At 45.8% G+C, this 17,589-nt stretch overlaps 1 protein-coding gene across 1 annotated transcript in view; it reads left to right on the forward strand.

Annotated features, from left to right (window-relative positions):
- The window catches only part of LOC117505894, a 152,829-nt gene that overhangs the window by 92,865 nt on the left and 42,375 nt on the right, over positions 1 to 17,589 (forward strand). Inside the window, exon 5 of the mRNA XM_034165431.1 lies at positions 8,665 to 8,798. Within this exon, the coding sequence (XP_034021322.1) occupies positions 8,665 to 8,798 (134 nt within the window). The remainder of the gene's footprint in view (positions 1 to 8,664; positions 8,799 to 17,589) is intronic.

Genomic DNA, 17,589 nt, shown 5'->3' on the forward strand with positions numbered 1-17,589 from the left:
CCCGGCTGCTCGGAATCTGCCAGAGGGAAACTAACGGCGGCTAAGCTACCTTGGTCCGCACCAACTACAGGGGCCTGGCTAGCTGTAGAATTTTCCACGGTGCGGAGCCGAGTCTCCAATTCGCCCAGCCTGGCCTCCAAAGCTACGAATAAGCTACACTTATTACAAGTACCGTTACTGCTAAAGGAGGCCGAGGAATAACTAAACATTTCACACCCAGAGCAGAAAAGTGTGGGAGAGACACAAGAAGCCGCCATGCTAAACCGGCTAAGAGCTAGTAGCTACGCTAAGCTAGCGGATTCCTAAAAACGCACAAAGTGGGTAATGTGTGAATAATTTAGGGGTGATTCAGCAGAGGGAGTGCTTTAGTTAAGGCACGTAAAGATTACACTGGGAAACAAATCGTAATCTAGTTATCTAGATCAATCTAACTGCGCAGATTAAACACCTAACAGATACAGCAAAGCACTGCTGTGCTCCGGAACAGGAAGTGATACAATACCGCAGTGAGTCTGACTCTCTGAGTCTGATTCTCTTCACCCAAAGCGATCAAAGGGAATAACGTAATTATTAACCATCAGATGACAAGTCAAACCTCTTAAATCATTCTGAAGTCAGTTTTAAGGAGAAACGAGGTGATAATTGGTGAATCATTACTGATTCTTTGAAATGACGTAGGCACAGCAGCAGCTGCTGCGGTGCTCTGATCGCTTCCACCATCTTTTCTGATGGAATAATGAATTTATGTGGAAATGATTGTCGTAGAAAAGCTACAGATATCTGTCGCTGAGACAGATGATGACTGGAGGCAGTTTGAAGCAGAAACGAGGAGACAGTTGGTGAACCGCGGCTGGCGCACACAGAAATGATGCATGCACACTGAAGGCAGGGCAGGCCAATTTTTAGAGGGGACCGCTTGGTCTGCGACACCAGCATTGGCTGGGGAAGTAACTTATGCCATTCTGGAGGTCATAGACCCTCACCCTCTTCACACTGCTGACTGTAGCCATGCGTCAGCAACAACGGACCTGGGGCCTATATAGGACTCGCGTCTTCTCTTGAAACAAATTATTTTTGGCTGAATGTGGGTTTAGCTACTCGGCTATTTTTGATGCCAGGCTAAAATTAAAATACAATGCAGATTGTTAGGTGACATGGACACGCGGGTACGCCACGCAGTGATGGATGTACTACTGTCTGAGCAGAAGGAAACACCTCTTTACTGTGTGCTCAGACACTGCAGTTTAAACTGGATCCTAACTAGTATACAAATAATGAATGTTTATGAGTTCAGTGGTATGAATATTTCATGAGGTGAACGCCTCGTTGAATGGTTTGTTCCAGCTTTCACCTCATGAAATATTTGTACCATTGAAAGAATGTAAAAACATTCATTGTTTGTTTTATATAACGGCTAAAATAGATCCTTGTCATTTGATATTTTATTAATTTATAAACAACAGAAAAGGGACTTACATTTTGGTGTTCCACTGTGACGTGTAGTCCAGTGATGCTGTGCACTGACTTCAGACTTCCATTAAAAAAAAGACTTTGTGTTTCTCAGTCCAGCCAAAAATCACATCAGGGTTTCCATGTAGCAGCTCGTCATGCATCCAGACGGCTTACAGCGGAGTGGATTTTGTGTTTGTGTGTAGCAGCGTCAGTTAACTCAATCAAATCATCATGTCGCTGTCCCATGTGCGTGCACACACACGCAACCTGGTCGGCGCTTGTGCATGTGTTAACAACAAAAATAAGACTGTGTATGTCCTCAGTGCAGCGAAAAAAAAAATCATGTCAGAAATGAGTCCAGCTTTTGTTCTCTCTTCCTGCTAACAACCTCCTCACGTGTGGGAGCGCGTCCATGCGCGTGCCCGAGGATGTGCACGCTTGCGTGTGTGCGTGCAAGTGCAATGGTACCAAACGTATGGAACCAAGCTGCACTCTAAATGCAATGCAACATAAATGGGATGAATTAATCCATGTCATGTGACATACAAAGCACCAATCAAATCACAAGGATCCACTCAGCTGCTGTATAAAGAAGCTGTATCTGAAGTCTACATTCCAGTGGGTTTGTGTGGTGATTGATGAAGGTTCATGTCTGTGTTTGAAGGTAGAACTCCATGTCTGTGATCACACGGTGAATGATCTTATCCAGGTGATGTTGTCCTCACTGTCAGAGTAAAGCAGGATCATGTAATGTCGTGTTATTAAGTGCAGAATGCACCAGACCATTGTCCCTGCTTCTTTGCATCGAAAGGAGCCAGCTGAGGGGGATTGGGCATCTGGTGAGGATGCCCCCTGTTTGTCTCCTTAGGGAGGCCTTCCAGGTACATCCAACTAGGAGGAGACTCTGGGAAGACCCAGGACATGTTGGAGGGATTATCTTTCCCAGTTTGCTTGGGAAGACCTCTGGATCTCCCAGGAAGAGTTAGAGGACTTGGCCAAGGATAGGGAAGTGTGGACTGAGCTGCTTGGTCTGCTGCCACCATGACCTGGATCTGGATAAGCAGCAGAAAAAGGATGAATGATATTCTAAAGTTGAACCGTTTGTATCTACCTCGAGTCACTGTGATTCCACAGTCGCCATTAACAGTCCCCCCCCCCCCCCCCCCCACACACACACACACACAAACACTGTAGAGTGGCATTCTGGGAAAAGTAAGAAACTGCTTTGTGAAGCTGAAGAAGCCCGTGTTTGACCACAGGTTGACCTGAAGGATGGTGAAGCGGTGGAGGTTCCCACAGTGATTCTTGTGGACCAGAAGGGTTGCTATGGTAACGCGTGACATCGCCTGGTGGCCATTTTTGCAGCACAGAAGGTAAAGCAACTGTTTTACTCTGAGTCATCCTGTGATACACAGTCAATGCTGAAGTGTGTGTGTGTGTGTGTGTGTGTGTGTGTGTGTGTGTTGTGTGTGTGTGTGTGTGTGTGGGTGTGTGTGTGTGTGTGTGTGTGTGTGTGTGTGAAAGCTGCATGTGGTGACCATGTGGTTTTGTTCTCACAGCTGGCGCTGAGCCGCGGCATGTGATCTGACCTGTCTCGGTCTTGAACCGTGGTACGTGGACTCTGACATTTGTCATTTCTCACACTGATGACATTTCGCAACATCACACCCAGAGTCAGAACTTCACAAATCCTCCACAGACTGATGGAGAACCAGGCCCTGCTTTTTCTGGGTCCTGCCCAAAACTTCTCAGTGGCAGCTTGTAGCAGCGGTGCAGACCCGACCTTTCTGTGTTCAAATGTGCTTTAAACAAGTACTTCATGTCTGCAGAAATCTGTGGACGTGGCCTTAATGTGACGTGCGGCTCAACTGTCTTTGGACGCCAACGGAGTCAACGAGGCAGCGGTATTGTCGTCAAGACAACGGGAAACAAAAGGAGCGTCAACACAAGTGGTTAGCAAGTCATAAAAAGGTGTGGCGAAATGACCAACGACCCTGGGGAGAGGGGTGACGCCCCCTAATGGTGGAGCAGTGGGGCTGTTTTCTGCATTAGTGGATAATTGGTAATTATCAAGCAACACCTCAAGACCCGGAACCACCCAGAACTGTGGACGGGTATCAAACTCTGCTTTTAAACTGTAACTGCTCCCTAATTTAGCCAAAAAGTAAACCAAACTTTATGTGTGCTGGACGTCTTATTGATGGTTCCAGCCTCAGCCTGTGGTCGCGTGACTCTCTCGGTCATGGCTCAGTGCTCCGGATGTTCTAAAGGACAGTTTCATTTTAATTCGCCGGCGGGCAGAGCTGCAGCACGACAAGCGTTTGATGAGCAAACGCTAGAAAGGACTGAAGACTGGTGGCTCGTACTGGACCAGGGAGAGACATGGAGGGGGACGGGGACATTGCGACGGAGCAGACTGATGGTGTCCCCGATTGCGTGTGAGAAGGATCAGTATTTCTTGAACTGGTTTGGCCTCTGGCAGCATGCAGCTAAATAAACAATGGCGTGTTTGTGGTGACGCACCGCACGCCGTCTCTCTGGCAGGAATGAGAGGACAGAGCACAGCGAGCGCTTGTGGGGTGCACACTGGGCTGTAGAGATCCCATCAGCCACCTGGGTGTCCTCGGCCATGACCCAGACCGGGACGGGAGCAGAGCTGCGGCATCGCGTCACATGTGAGTGAGGCAGGGAGAGGTAATTCAGAGAGAGGTCAGCTTTTGAAGGCACAGACATGACATTGTCTCATGTTTATTTGTCATGTCTCAACACAGACGTCAAACTCACAATGAAATGCATTTAAGGAGAAAGTAGTGCACAAGTCAGCACATAGACCACATCAAAATATAACGCACTACCCTCAAACATATGAGCATAAAAACAGGAGTTTGACCTTTTGACCTCTTGAAAAGCTACTCATCTTTGAACTTGTCCAAGGTCTCTGTCCCAAGAATGGTTCCTGTGAATTTGAAGAACCTGACGGGAACAGGACTGGACTTATGCTGGACACAGACAGACGGACGGACGGACAGACAGAAAAGTCTTCGCAATACACGATGTCCATGTTTTGGCCATCAGGTAATAAGAACAAGAAGAACAAAATGCAGAAGTGATTAAAAGTGTCTAGTTAGCTGTGCAAGCTAGCATAATGTAGCCCCAGCTTGTAGTCCTGTCCCAACCGTAATCAAAAGGTATGAAATGAATATATCTGCAGCTGTACATCAAACTTGACCACGTCTGGCAGCCTGATGTTGTTTGCATCCTCTGAGCCTGACTGTGTCATGACGCAGCACTTGGTAGCATCTTGCTAGCACATACAGAAGAGTCCAGGACAGCTAGTTGTGACACAGTGTGATTGTTAGGAATAAAAATGAAAGCTGGCCAAAGAAAAAATGTCACCGAGCGGTGTTTGACACAAGAATATAACACCGTCTCTGGATTAAGTGTCGTTTGGTGTTGAAGGACGACTGCCAGGCTCGAATAAAAGCTTCATTACTCAAAGTGTCGTAGTAACGCCGTCGTCTTCCTGCTGCTCCCGTTAGGTGTCACTGCTGCAGCTCATTGTCCTGCTGATATCCAGTCGAGTCATGTTATAATCATGACAGATAGTCAGCACTTATTTTAATTACAACCTCAAGACACAACACGCTGTGACAGTGTGGAAAACAAAACCCACCAAATATTCAGAATGTTGTTTTTTTCTGGTCAGCTTAATTTCATTCTTGTATTTCAGGCCTGTAAGACTCAATCACTCATCTTCAACCGCTTAGTGCGGTTAAAGGTCACGGGGGGCAGCTACCCCAGCAGTCACAGGGTGTGAGGCGGGTTCACCCTGGACAGGACGCCAGTCTGTCTCAGGGTCACATACAGACAAACACATTCACACCTACGGACAATTTAAAGTTTCCAGTCCATCTAACCTGCATGTGTTTGGATGTGGGAGGAAGCCGGAGCACCTGAAGGGAACCCACACAAACACGGAGAGAACACGCAAACTCCACACAGAAAGGACACAGGTGGGAATTGAAGCCATGACCTTGTTGCTGTGAGGCAACAGTGCTAACCACTAACACATTCCACAAAAAAAGATGGAACACTAAATTGTCCACATGTTCTCTTTTGGGGACAGGTCAGGACTACAGGCAGGCCAGTCCAGTACCTGTCCTCTCTTCCTCTGCAGCCGTGTCTTTGTAATGGGTGCAGAATGTGGTTTTTCATTGTCCTGTTGAAAAATGCATGGACGTCCCTGGAAAAGACGTCATCTTGAAGGCAGCATATGTTGCTGTAAAATCTCTGTGTACTTTTCTGCATGAATGCTGCATCACAGGGTGCCGATGACCTTTGACAGACTTTGGGACTTGTTGCTGATTACAGTCTGGATGGTCCTTTTTGGAATACTGGTTTGTCTGACCTAGGGATGGGTATCGAGAACCGGTTCCTTTTGGGTATCATTAAGAAATGATTCAATCCACCGACATCAATAACCTTTTTGCTTATCGATTCCCTTATCAGTCTGAGTGGCGGTTGTTTTCACATAATACTGAGTTATGTGATGCAGTGACTGTCAAGACGATGTGGCATACTTTGGTTGGTTGTTGGTTATATATATACTAGTTATTTATAATAAAGTTCGTGTTTAAACTGTGAAACATCAAACATCGATTAGATTTCTTTGTCACAAGGGTTTGATGATGAAATGTGAGGAATCATTGAGATCTTTTTATGGATTTATCAATATTGTAATTTTTTTTTTTTACTTTCTAACACTGGAATATTATCAGCCCACAAAATATCCATATTGGTGGGCTCTAGATCATCGCATACCAACAATTAATCAGGGATTAGCTGTAAAAAATGTATTTATTTGTTTATTTTATGGGCTGACTCTGTGTTTTTGTGCCACACAGAATCTGATCCAAGAGATTCTTTGGGAAGGTGTCACCATCAACACCTACACGCAAACTGGCTGGAGTCACTCACCAGCTCCTTTCTGAGAGACTGACATTTTAATTTGAGCAGGGATGTTCATACTGTAGAGGGTGCGGCCTGGAGGTCAGAGAGACGGCGGGCTGACCAGGCGATGGTCAGGACAGACAGGAAACCCACTAATCACCCGTTCAGTTGGGCGCCTTGTGTGGGCGCACGCTGAGAGTGGTGTGAGAGTGCAGCTGAAGGCTGTAAAGCATTTTAACCGTCTGCCTCGGAAGAAGAAGCTCCGCAGAGGAGCGACAGCACGATGAGGTTCAGCACAGGAGCGAGAGAGGATCAGAGGAAGCTTCTGCAGACTGTCAAACGTCCACGAAAAGCAGGAAGGTGCTAATGAACCTGCAGAAACAGGACCAGAGTGTGAAAGCTGAGTCAGACCTGAAGACCCGAGGGCGGTGTGGGACGTGTGTTTCTGGGAAGTGACGTGTGGTTGCTGCTGTTCCTCAGGAAGCTGCGGTCTGAAGGACGCCGGCGTTTCAGACCGACTCAGTTTGTGTTAAAGCTGCGTTTGCAGCGAGAAGGTTTCAGTCACAGTGAGAGTGAGGAGACGAGAGCGCCGCAACAAAACTATGAGACAGACAAACCAAACATCATTCTGCCACCGTTATACAGCCGTTCAGCACTCCGGTACAGTCAGCTGCCCAGTGCTGGATCACTTATTTGAAAGTCCCACGATACGGAGCCATAATGAGGAGAGAGATTTATTGTCATTGTCATCACAAATGCAACAACAACGAGATTACGTTTACACTCCATTTACCTCAGACGAAATACAGCAATTAATCCACAGTTATTTGTTTACCGTAATAATGGCACACATCAAAATTAAAGACAACACATATACATTTGACATTGTTTATGTGCACTGAACTTGAAGCAGTCCGTCATCTGAACTGAGGTAAAGTAGGTGAAGGTCACCTGGAACTGGGCAAGTGACTGTAAAGTTAGAAAGATATTCACAGATTCCAAGTTCACGGCTCAATAGATCTGAAGAGAAACATTGTAGAAAACCAAACAACACTAGTTTCTAACATCAGGAAGGTAGACAACGAGTCAGAACCTTATTTTATCCATATGAGCCGGAAAAATAACTGATCTGAACGAGCAGAGAAACAGAAGCTTAGGGACCGTCTACAAAGTGCAAACACGAAAACAAAGACAGCAGAAAATTATTGAATAAATCATTGCAATAAGGAGTGATATCAGCAACTTCACTGCACACATCAGTGGTGTTCTGCTTATTATTATACTACAGAGCTCAGTTTGGGGAAAAAGTAATAAAAAAAAAAATTTTGAAGAATTTTTTTATTTTTTAAATTTTCAGTAGCATCAATGCTATAAGATAAGATGTAATCAAAGTCACTGCAAACTACAGTGGGGTCCTACTGGTTAGATTACAGAACTCACTTTGGTAAAAAGTAATTTAAAAAATTGGAGAATTTTTCATTGATTAAATTTTCAATAGCATCAAAGTAATAAGATGTAGTGACATAAAATTTGCTGCACAAAACAGTGGGGTCCTGCTGGTTATACTACAGCATTCACTTTGGAAAAAAATAATTTTAAAATATTTTGGAAAATTTTTCATTGTTTAAATTTTCAATAGCATCAATATCATAAGATGTAGTGACACAAACTTTACTGCACTTAACAGTGGTGTCCTGCTGATTATACTACAGAACTCAGTTTGGAATTTTTTTTTTCCAAATTTCAAATTTTTTTTAAATTACTTCCAATCAGAGTTCTGTAGTATAATCAGCAGGACACCACTGATTACATTATTAACACACCTTATGGCATTGACGCTATTGAAAATTTAAATGCAAAAATTCTCCAAAATTTTTTAAAATTACTTTTTTCCAAGCTGAGTTCTGTCACAAATAAATAAAACCATTGCAACTTATATTGTAACTTTTTAGAAATGCAGCCATGACATCATAGCAAACCAAAAAACACGGCAGAAAATCAGAAGTGAAACGATGAGTCAGGACGAGCTGCAGACAGGTGGACGTTTTAATCCACTGGACATCAGAGTCCGTCACACCACAAGGGGACTCCCGTTGTTCACCACGTGACGTCTCGGGGAGTCCAGGTCTCCACAGTGTGACGGAGCCTGATGTGGTGACTGTGTGGTGTTGATTTGTTGGCTCCAGTCTCTCCTCCTATCAGTTCTTTTCATGTATTTTGTAAATTGATCTTTACTTTTTTTTTTTTTTTGCTTCTCCACAGCAGCCAGGGTGCATGATGGGATCATTCCGGCGGCCCAGGCCTCGGTTCATGAGTTCTCCCGTTCTGTCGGACCTCGCGCGGTTCCACGCCAGTTCAGCGGTGCTGCAGATCTCCAACACCAGCGTGTGGAACAGGTTAGTGCCCAGAACAGGGTGTTTGGAACTTTACCAGTGAGGTTTTTCAGTCGGTGTCCTTCACACCTGGACTGTCCAGAAGAGTCCAGATCACATCCTTTAGTTTGGGGCACAAACGTCACTGGACGAGTCTGTGATGAGTGCAAACATACTTAAAGGAAAGAAAGTGCCGTCTTACCTTCTCCAGATCTCAGACTGATGGAGTTTCTGTGGCCAGACCGTATAGTTACATGTATGAAAGGTGGAGTGAGGACTCGCGCCTGGCGGTGTGCCAACACGGAGCCATTACCAAAGAGGGCAAACAGCTGTGTCTGTCTTGGTTTTTTATTTTTATTTATTTCTTCTTTTTGTTTTATTTCTGACCTCCACATTCACTCAACACTACACTGTATTGCACATCCAGGAACTTTGTGTCCTTTTCCCCCTCTTTGGTAATGGCGGCTGCATCCCCATGTCAGGACGGCAGCGTTATGTTAGCGCTACAGGGAGTCCTCAATCCAGCTTTCATTTACGTAACTCTATGGGCCAGGTGGTGTATTTGATTGATTGATTGTAGTAGTGGCCTCTTGTACACACTGTGTATGTGTGTGTGTGTGTGTGTGTGTGTGTGTGTGTGTGTGTGTGTGTGTGTGTGTGTGTGTGTGTGTGTGTGTGTGTGTGTGATGCAGTCATACACAGGTGCACCCTCAGGGTTCAGCCCCCCTGATCAATCCCTGTTTGTTTGTTTGTTTATTTATTGATGTGCTGTCAGTCTGAAGCAGCCTTGTTTACAGAGTTGATAGATCTCTGTCTATCAATTGATGGACTTTCTCTTCCACTTGTCCCTTGTTTTTCACTTGGGGTCACACAGCAGATATTGATTTAAATGTTTTGTCATTTGAGTGTCAATTCAGTTAATTTTATTTCTATAGTAAGTAAATTTAACTCCTAAAGCACATTTAATCAGCTTCCACTGACCAAAGTGCTGCACAAAAAGTATGTAACATAGTAAAACAACTAAAAACAAAAAATGGATCATAAACACAATAATATTAAAAAGAACAGCAAGACACAAGTTAAGTAAACAACTGCTTGCAGGTAAATAAATGGTAAATGGACTGCATTTATATCGCGCTTTTCCATCTACATCAGGCGCTCAAAACGCTTTATAAATAATTTCGCACATTGGAGTCATATCACAGAGGTATCTGTGATATGACTCCATATCACTAATTGTCTTATTTGAACAAGAGGGTTATATTTTTTATTTTTTTTAAATAACTATGCAATTCTACTCAAAAATGTTGAAAAAAAAAAGCTAAACTGTCAACATGACAGTAAGACTCTGCCTGTCTGACTGGACTAAAGGTGCAGTGTGTCATTTTTAAAGAAGAGAGCAAATGTTATGTCCATCAAATATTAATGTGTTTTTAAACTTCTCAGTGTAATTTATTTTCTTACCATAGACAGAAAAATACAAAAATGAACTTTGATATTACAACATAAGTGTAATTTTTGTTGTTGTCTATTATTCTTGCTTTCAATGGATCTAAAACCAGTCAAAATAACTCGCAGCGCGCCGCCTCAGGCGATAATTACCAACAGCACCGCTATACTAAACATTTCTGTGGAGAACCCTGTATCATGTGTGTATGAGACCACTGTATGGAGGTGTGTGTTCACAGCATCTTCTTATAAGATGCTGTGGAGGGAAACATTAGATAACGAACATCACATCAATTAACACACCTTTTGTAGAATATATTGAACAGAAGGTCTTTTCTAAAACCTCTCAAACCGGGCCAGATACCAGGAAAAACACCAGTCAAACACAAAGCATCAACCCCTGCAAGTACAGAAGCTTCAAAGAAGAAGTATGAAGAGAAAGGAAGAGTCAGGACGTTTGTGAGGAGCTGGACACAGGATTATCTGTGGAAGAGGACAACACAATATACTGCCATGTCTGTGGGGATTTTACTTCAATTGCGGACCAGTAAGTCATTTTTAAATGTTGAAATAAAAAATTTGATTTGTTTTATCAAAAAACATTTGTAAAAATTTGTATGTATATTCGACTTTGTTTTCTTTCATGATTGATTTGTTTGGTATGTTGTGTGTTCTTAGTCTGTTTCTATGTTACTGGAACTAGGGACGGAAATTAGCATCCTGCTATAATCTGGCATATTTACATGTAACTATGTTCATTAATATGCACTGTCCCATTTCAAATAAACGTGACTTAAACACAACACACTCAGTTTTGTCCTGATTGAGGTGCAGGAAATTCGAAGACAACCATTGTTTTATTTCTGCGATACAGCTGGCCACCCTGCCCCCAGTGACTGCGTCAGTTTGTTCTAACAGGAGGTAGATTTGAATGTCATCTGCATAGCAGTGAAACAACATATTGTGGCTTGCAGTGATTGATCCGAGTGGCAACATATACAGGGAAAAGAGAGTGGGGTGAAGGATTGAGAGTGGGGTGAAGGATTGAGCCTTGCGGAACACCACAAGCAAGAGAACCACTCGAAGAGGATAGATCACCAACCATTACAGAAAAACATCGATCAGAAAGAGATGATGTGAACCACTTCAGAACAGTGCCATCGAGTCCAACATGTTTTTTAAATGGGACAAGAGGACTGAGTGGTCAGCTGTATTGAAGGCAGCTGTCAGCTCCAGCAGCACTAAAACCACAGGGCGCTTAGCATCTACTAACAATGCAATGTCATTATGAGCTTTTAAAAGAGCCCATTCAGTGCTGTGAACGGGTTATGAAGCCTGATTGAAATTTGTTAAAGAGAATATTATTTTCTAAGAACGACTGTAACAGCTTGGGACTCCGACGAGGGCGGTCGCATCTCCTCCACTCTCTCTTATCTCTGTTCTCTGCCTTTAACCTTCAAGTCCCTACTTCACCAGACTGTGAATTCCTCAAATTATATTGGATTCTGGATCTATTGGACTACTATTGGATTAACTATGGAATTGATCAGCTGGTCTCTGAACGCTATTGACACCATTTTTTATACAAGAAGGTCAGGACCGGGGGATCCTACCTGCCCAGATGGAAGGCATCCTGCGGGCTATGTCCTCGACTCCTGGAGTTCCTGGCGTGGTGCATGCTTGGCACCTTTCTCTGTTGAGGACGTCGAGGATTTATTCATTTTTGGTCTCATGGTAGCAGTGCTGGTACTTTTTGACTTATGTGCTGCCCTGATCTACCTGAAAATTGGCAAGACTGCGGCATCAAGAACCATGGGCCCTCGCTTGTCTGTCATGATTAACGAGGTTGGCAAGGCAGTGCATCCTCAGACTGCAATGACTCTTGAACTCGGACACAAATTGGATGACATCTTGGAGCAGATGCGTGCCTTGCAGATGAAGTTGAAGATTTCGGAGCCCGGGGAATATTCTTAATTCATAATTGGGAATATTCTTAATTCATAATTGGGATTTGGTTGTGCAAGTGGAAGTGTTAGAAAGTGTTTTTCACTACTATAACCATAACATTACAGGCTTATCGAGCCTGAAGGTCAAATTGCCCGACTGTTTTCCCTCCAGAGGGATTTGTTTCGGCCTGGGGAACAGTTGGCTGTTTCTTATTTCATCTCACAAAGACAATAAACTGCTTTTCACAGGACTAAAGCATGCTCCATTCTCTTCCCCCACCCTTTCCGGTGCCGCTAATGTCACTCCTTCTCCCTTCTGTGGGGGTGGTGCAGTTTAGCTGCAAGCCCACGTACCCCCCCCAAGCTGATGGCGGCGCAACTCAGGGTTGCTGCGTGGCCTTCACCCACTTGCCTCAATTTGGATAACGGACTTCTTCAAATGTAGTGCACATAAACAATGTCAAATGGATATGTGTTGTCTTTAATTCTGATGTGTGCCATTATTACGGTAAACAAGTAATAATTGTGGACTAATTGCTGTCTGAGGTAACTGGAGTGTAAACGTAATTTCTCCAATGTGAGATCAATAAAGTATAAAGTATAACTGTATAAAAACTTTTTCTAAATCCTCTCTCTGTCTCTGACTTGGGACACATCTCCTTGGGACTCCGGCAAGGGTGGATGCATCTCCTCCTCTCTCCTCTATCTCTGCTCCAACCTTCAAGTCCCCTACTTCACCAGACTATGAATTCTACAAGCTATATTGAATTAACCATGGAATTGATCAGCTGATCTCTGAACGCTATTGACAACATTTTTTCAACAAGGAAATCTGGGCCGGTGGACCCTGCGTTCCCAGATGGAACCTACCCTGAGGGCTATGTTCTTGACTCCTGGGAGACTTGGCGTGTCGCCTGCTTTGCGCCGTTCTCTGTGTAGGACGTCGAGGACTTATTTATATTTGGTTTTATTGTAGGAGGGCTGGTACTTATTGGTTTATGTGCTGCTCTGACCTACCGGAAAATTGGCAAGACGGCTGCCACCAGAACCACGACCCCTCACCTGTCCGTCATGATTAATGAGTTGGGCAAGGTGATACATTCTCAGACTGCGTTAACAAATTCAGACGCAAAATGGATAACATCTCGGAGCAAATGCACACCTTACAAAGGAAGATGTTGGCGACCAGGGAATATTCATAATTGGATCTGGTTGATCATGTGAAGCTGTAAAGGTGTTATTCACTGCTCAACCATAAACATGGCAGGCTTATCAGCCACTGAAGGACAAAATGCCCCGTTGTTTTCCTCCAGAAGGATTTCTACCACCTTGGTGAACACTCGGCTGCCTTATCTTCTCCAACTCGCACACGGACAGAAACTGACTCATTTGGCACACACATGGACAGAGACTGAAAGCATGCTCCCATCTCCCCCTACCCCCTCCTATCCCCATTCCCCACCCCATCCTGGCCCCCGCTCACGCCACTCCCTTCCCCTTCCGCGGTGCTGCGCAGTTTTAGCTGCTGTAACCCCCCCCCCCCCCCAAGCTGGTGGCTGCGCGGCTACACGTTGCTGCGACCCCCCCCACACACACACACACTCACATCGTCTCAATTTGGAAAACGGACTGTTTCATGTTTAGTGCACATAAACAATGTCAAGTGTATATGTGTTGTCTTAATTCTGATGTGTGCCATTATTACGGTAAACAAGTAATAATTGTGGATTAATTGCTGTATCTTGTCTGTGGTAATTTGAGTGTGGATGTAATCTCGTTGTTGCACTCGTGTAATGACAATGACAATAAATCTCATCCATCCATCTCTCTGACTCTGACCTGTGACCCATCTCCTCTCTCTGACTCTGAACTGGGACACGTCTCCTCTCTCTGGCTCTGACCTGGGACACGTCTCCTCTCTCTGGCTCTGACCTGGGACACGTCTCCTCTCTCTGGCTCTGACCTGGGACCCGTCTCCTCTCTCTGGCTCTGACCTGGGACACGTCTCCTCTTTCTGGCTCTGACCTGGGACACATCTCCTCTCTCTTGCTCTGACCTGGGACACGTCTCCTCTCTCTGGCTCTGACCTGGGACACATCTCTCTCTGGCTCTGACCTGGGACACGTCTCCTCTCTCTGGCTCTGACCTGGGACACGTCTCCTTTCTCGGACTCTGACCTGGGACACGTCTCCTCTCTCTGGCTCTGACCTGGGACACGTCACCTCTCTCGGGCTCTCTGGCTCTGACCTGGGACATGTCACCTCTGTCTGGCTCTGACCTGGGACACGTCTCCTCTCTCTGGCTCTGACCTGGGGCACGTCTCCTTTCTTGGACTCTGACCTGGGACACGTTTCCTTTCTCGGACTCTAACCTGGGACACGTCTCCTCTCTCTGGCTCTGATCTGGGACACGTCTTCTCTCTCTGGCTCTGACCTGGGACACGTCTCCTCTCTCTGGCTCTGACCTGGGACACGTCTCCTCTCTCTGGCTGTGACCTGAGACATGTCTCCTCTCTCTGGCTGTGACCTGAGACACGTCTTCTCTCTCTGGCTCTGACCTGAGACACGTCTCCTCTCTCTGGCTCTGACCTGGGACATGTCTCCTTTCTCGGACGCTGACCTGGGACACGTCTCCTCTCTCTGGCTCTGACCTGAGACACGTCTCCTTTCTCGGGCTCTGACCTGGGACACGTCTCCTCTCTCTGGCTGTGATCTGGGACACGTCTCCTTTCTCGGACTCTGACCTGGGACACGTCTCCTCTCTCTGGCTCTGACCTGGGACACGTCTCCTTTCTTGGCCTCTGACCTGGGACAAGCTGATGGCGGCGCAACTCAGGTTGCTGCGTGGCCTTCACCCACTTGCCTCAATTCGGATAACGGACTTCTTCAAACGTAGTGCACATAAACAATGTCAAATGGATATGTGTTGTCTTTAATTCTGATGTGTGCCATTATTACGGTAAACAAGTAATAATTGTGGACTAATTGCTGTCTGAGGTAACTGGAGTGTAAATGTAATTTCTCCACTGTGAGATCAATAAAGTATAACTGTATAAAAGCTTTTTCTAAATCCTCTCTCTGTCTCTGACTTGGGACACATCTCCTTGGGACTCCGGCAAGGGTGGATGCATCGCCTCCTCTCTCCTCTATCTCTGCTCCAACCTTCAAGTCCCCTACTTCACCAGACTATGAATTCTACAAGCTATATTGAATTAACCATGGAATTGATCAGCTGATCTCTGAACGCTATTGACAACATTTTTTCAACAAGGAAATCTGGGCCGGGGGATCCTGCGTTCCCAGATGGAACCTACCCTGCGGGCTATGTTCTTGACTCCTGGGAGACTTGGCGTGTCGCCTGCTTTGCGCCATTCTCTGTGTAGGACATTGAGGATTTATTTATATTTGGTTTTATTGTAGGAGGGCTGGTACTTATTGGTTTATGTGCTGCTCTGACCTACCGGAAAATTGGCAAGACGGCTGCCACCAGAACCACGACCCCTCACCTGTCCGTCATGATTAATGAGTTGGGCAAGGTGATACATTCTCAGACTGCGTTAACAAATTCAGACGCAAAATGGATTACATCTCGGAGCAAATGCACACCTTACAAAGGAAGATGTTGGAGACCAGGGAATATTCATAATTGGATCTGGTTGATCATGTGAAGCTGTAAAGGTGTTATTCACTGCTCAACCATCAACATGGCAGGCTTATCAGCCACTGAAGGACAAAATTCCCTGTTGTTTTCCTCCAGAAGAATTTCTACCACCTTGGTGAACATTCGGCTGCCTTCTTATCTTCTCCAACTCGCACACGGACAGAAACTGACTCATTTGGCACACACATGGACAGAGACTGAAAGCATGCTCCCATCTCCCCCTACCCCCTCCTGTCCCCATTCCCCACCCCATCCTGGCCCCCGCTCACGCCACTCCCTTCCCCTTCCACGGTGCTGCGCAGTTTTAGCTGCTGTAACTCCCCCCCCCCCAAGCTGGTGGCTGCGCGGCTACACGTTGCTGCAACCCCCCCCCCCCCCACACACACACACACTCACATCGTCTCAATTTGGAAAACGGACTGTTTCATGTTTAGTGCACATAAACAATGTCAAGTGTATATGTGTTGTCTTAATTCTGATGTGTGCCATTATTACGGTAAACAAGTAATTGTGGATTAATTGCTGTATCTTGTCTGTGGTAATTTGAGTGTGGATGTAATCTTGTTGTTGCACTCGTGTAATGACAATGACAATAAATCTCATCCATCCATCTCTCTGACTCTGACCTGTGACCCATCTCCTCTCTCTGACTCTGAACTGGGACACGTCTCCTCTCTCTGGCTTTGATCTGGGACACGTCTCCTCTCTCTGGCTCTGACCTGGGACACGTCTCCTCTCTCTGGCTCTGACCTGTGACACATCTCCTCTCTCTTGCTCTGACCTGGGACACGTCTCCTCTCTCTTGCTCTGACCTGGGACACGTCTCCTCTCTCTGGCTCTGACCTGGGACACGTCTCCTCTCTCTTGCTCTGACCTGGGACACGTCTCCTCTCTCTGGCTCTGACCTGGGACACGTCTCCTCTCTCTGGCTCTGACCTGGGACACGTCTCCTCTCTCTGGCTCTGACCTGGGACACGTCTCCTCTCTCTTGCTCTGACCTGGGACACGTCTCCTCTCTCTGGCTCTGACCTGGGACACGTCTCCTCTCTCTTGCGCTGACCTGGGACACGTCTCCTCTCTCTGGCTCTGACCTGGGACATGTCTCCTCTCTCTGGCTCTGACCTGGGACATGTCTCCTCTCTCTGGCTCTGACCTGGGACACGTCTCCTCTCTCTGGCTCTGATCTGGGACACGTCTCCTCTCTCGGACTCTGACCTGGGATGTGTCTCTCTGGCTCTGACCTGGGACATGTCACGTCTCTCTTGCTCTGACCTGGGACGCATCTCCTTTCTCTGACTCTGTCCTGGGACTTCTGTGACTTTCGCTCCCTGTAGAGGGCGTGAGTGAGGTTCTTCTGGATAGCGGTCATGCCAGCAGTCTTCTCCATGATTCTGTTTGTGTGGACTGAACCAGAGAGCATATTCGTACAGACGTGTGCCGGAAAGGGGGCGTAGGCACCATTTTGACAGCAGACATCTCAGTGGCCTGCGCACACTGAAGCTAATAGATCTTGTCAAGAACCCGCTGTAAAATCCGTAGTTTTGTTTTTTTCTGTGACTTTTGTTTGTTTGTATCTTGCAGAGTGTCCTGCCTGTGTAATGCACGAATATGAAGTTGTATACTGTGTACATACGATATTAACTGGCAGTGCCTGGAATCAAACGGACTCATGATCATCCACAAAACAATTGATTATTGGATTTTTACTGTAACTTTTGAAGGACCTGTATCATTTAGAAACCACCTGGAATGGAGTGTTA

This window comes from Thalassophryne amazonica, unplaced genomic scaffold, assembly GCF_902500255.1.
Source record: "Thalassophryne amazonica unplaced genomic scaffold, fThaAma1.1, whole genome shotgun sequence".
NCBI classification, from domain to species: Eukaryota; Metazoa; Chordata; class Actinopteri; order Batrachoidiformes; family Batrachoididae; genus Thalassophryne; species Thalassophryne amazonica.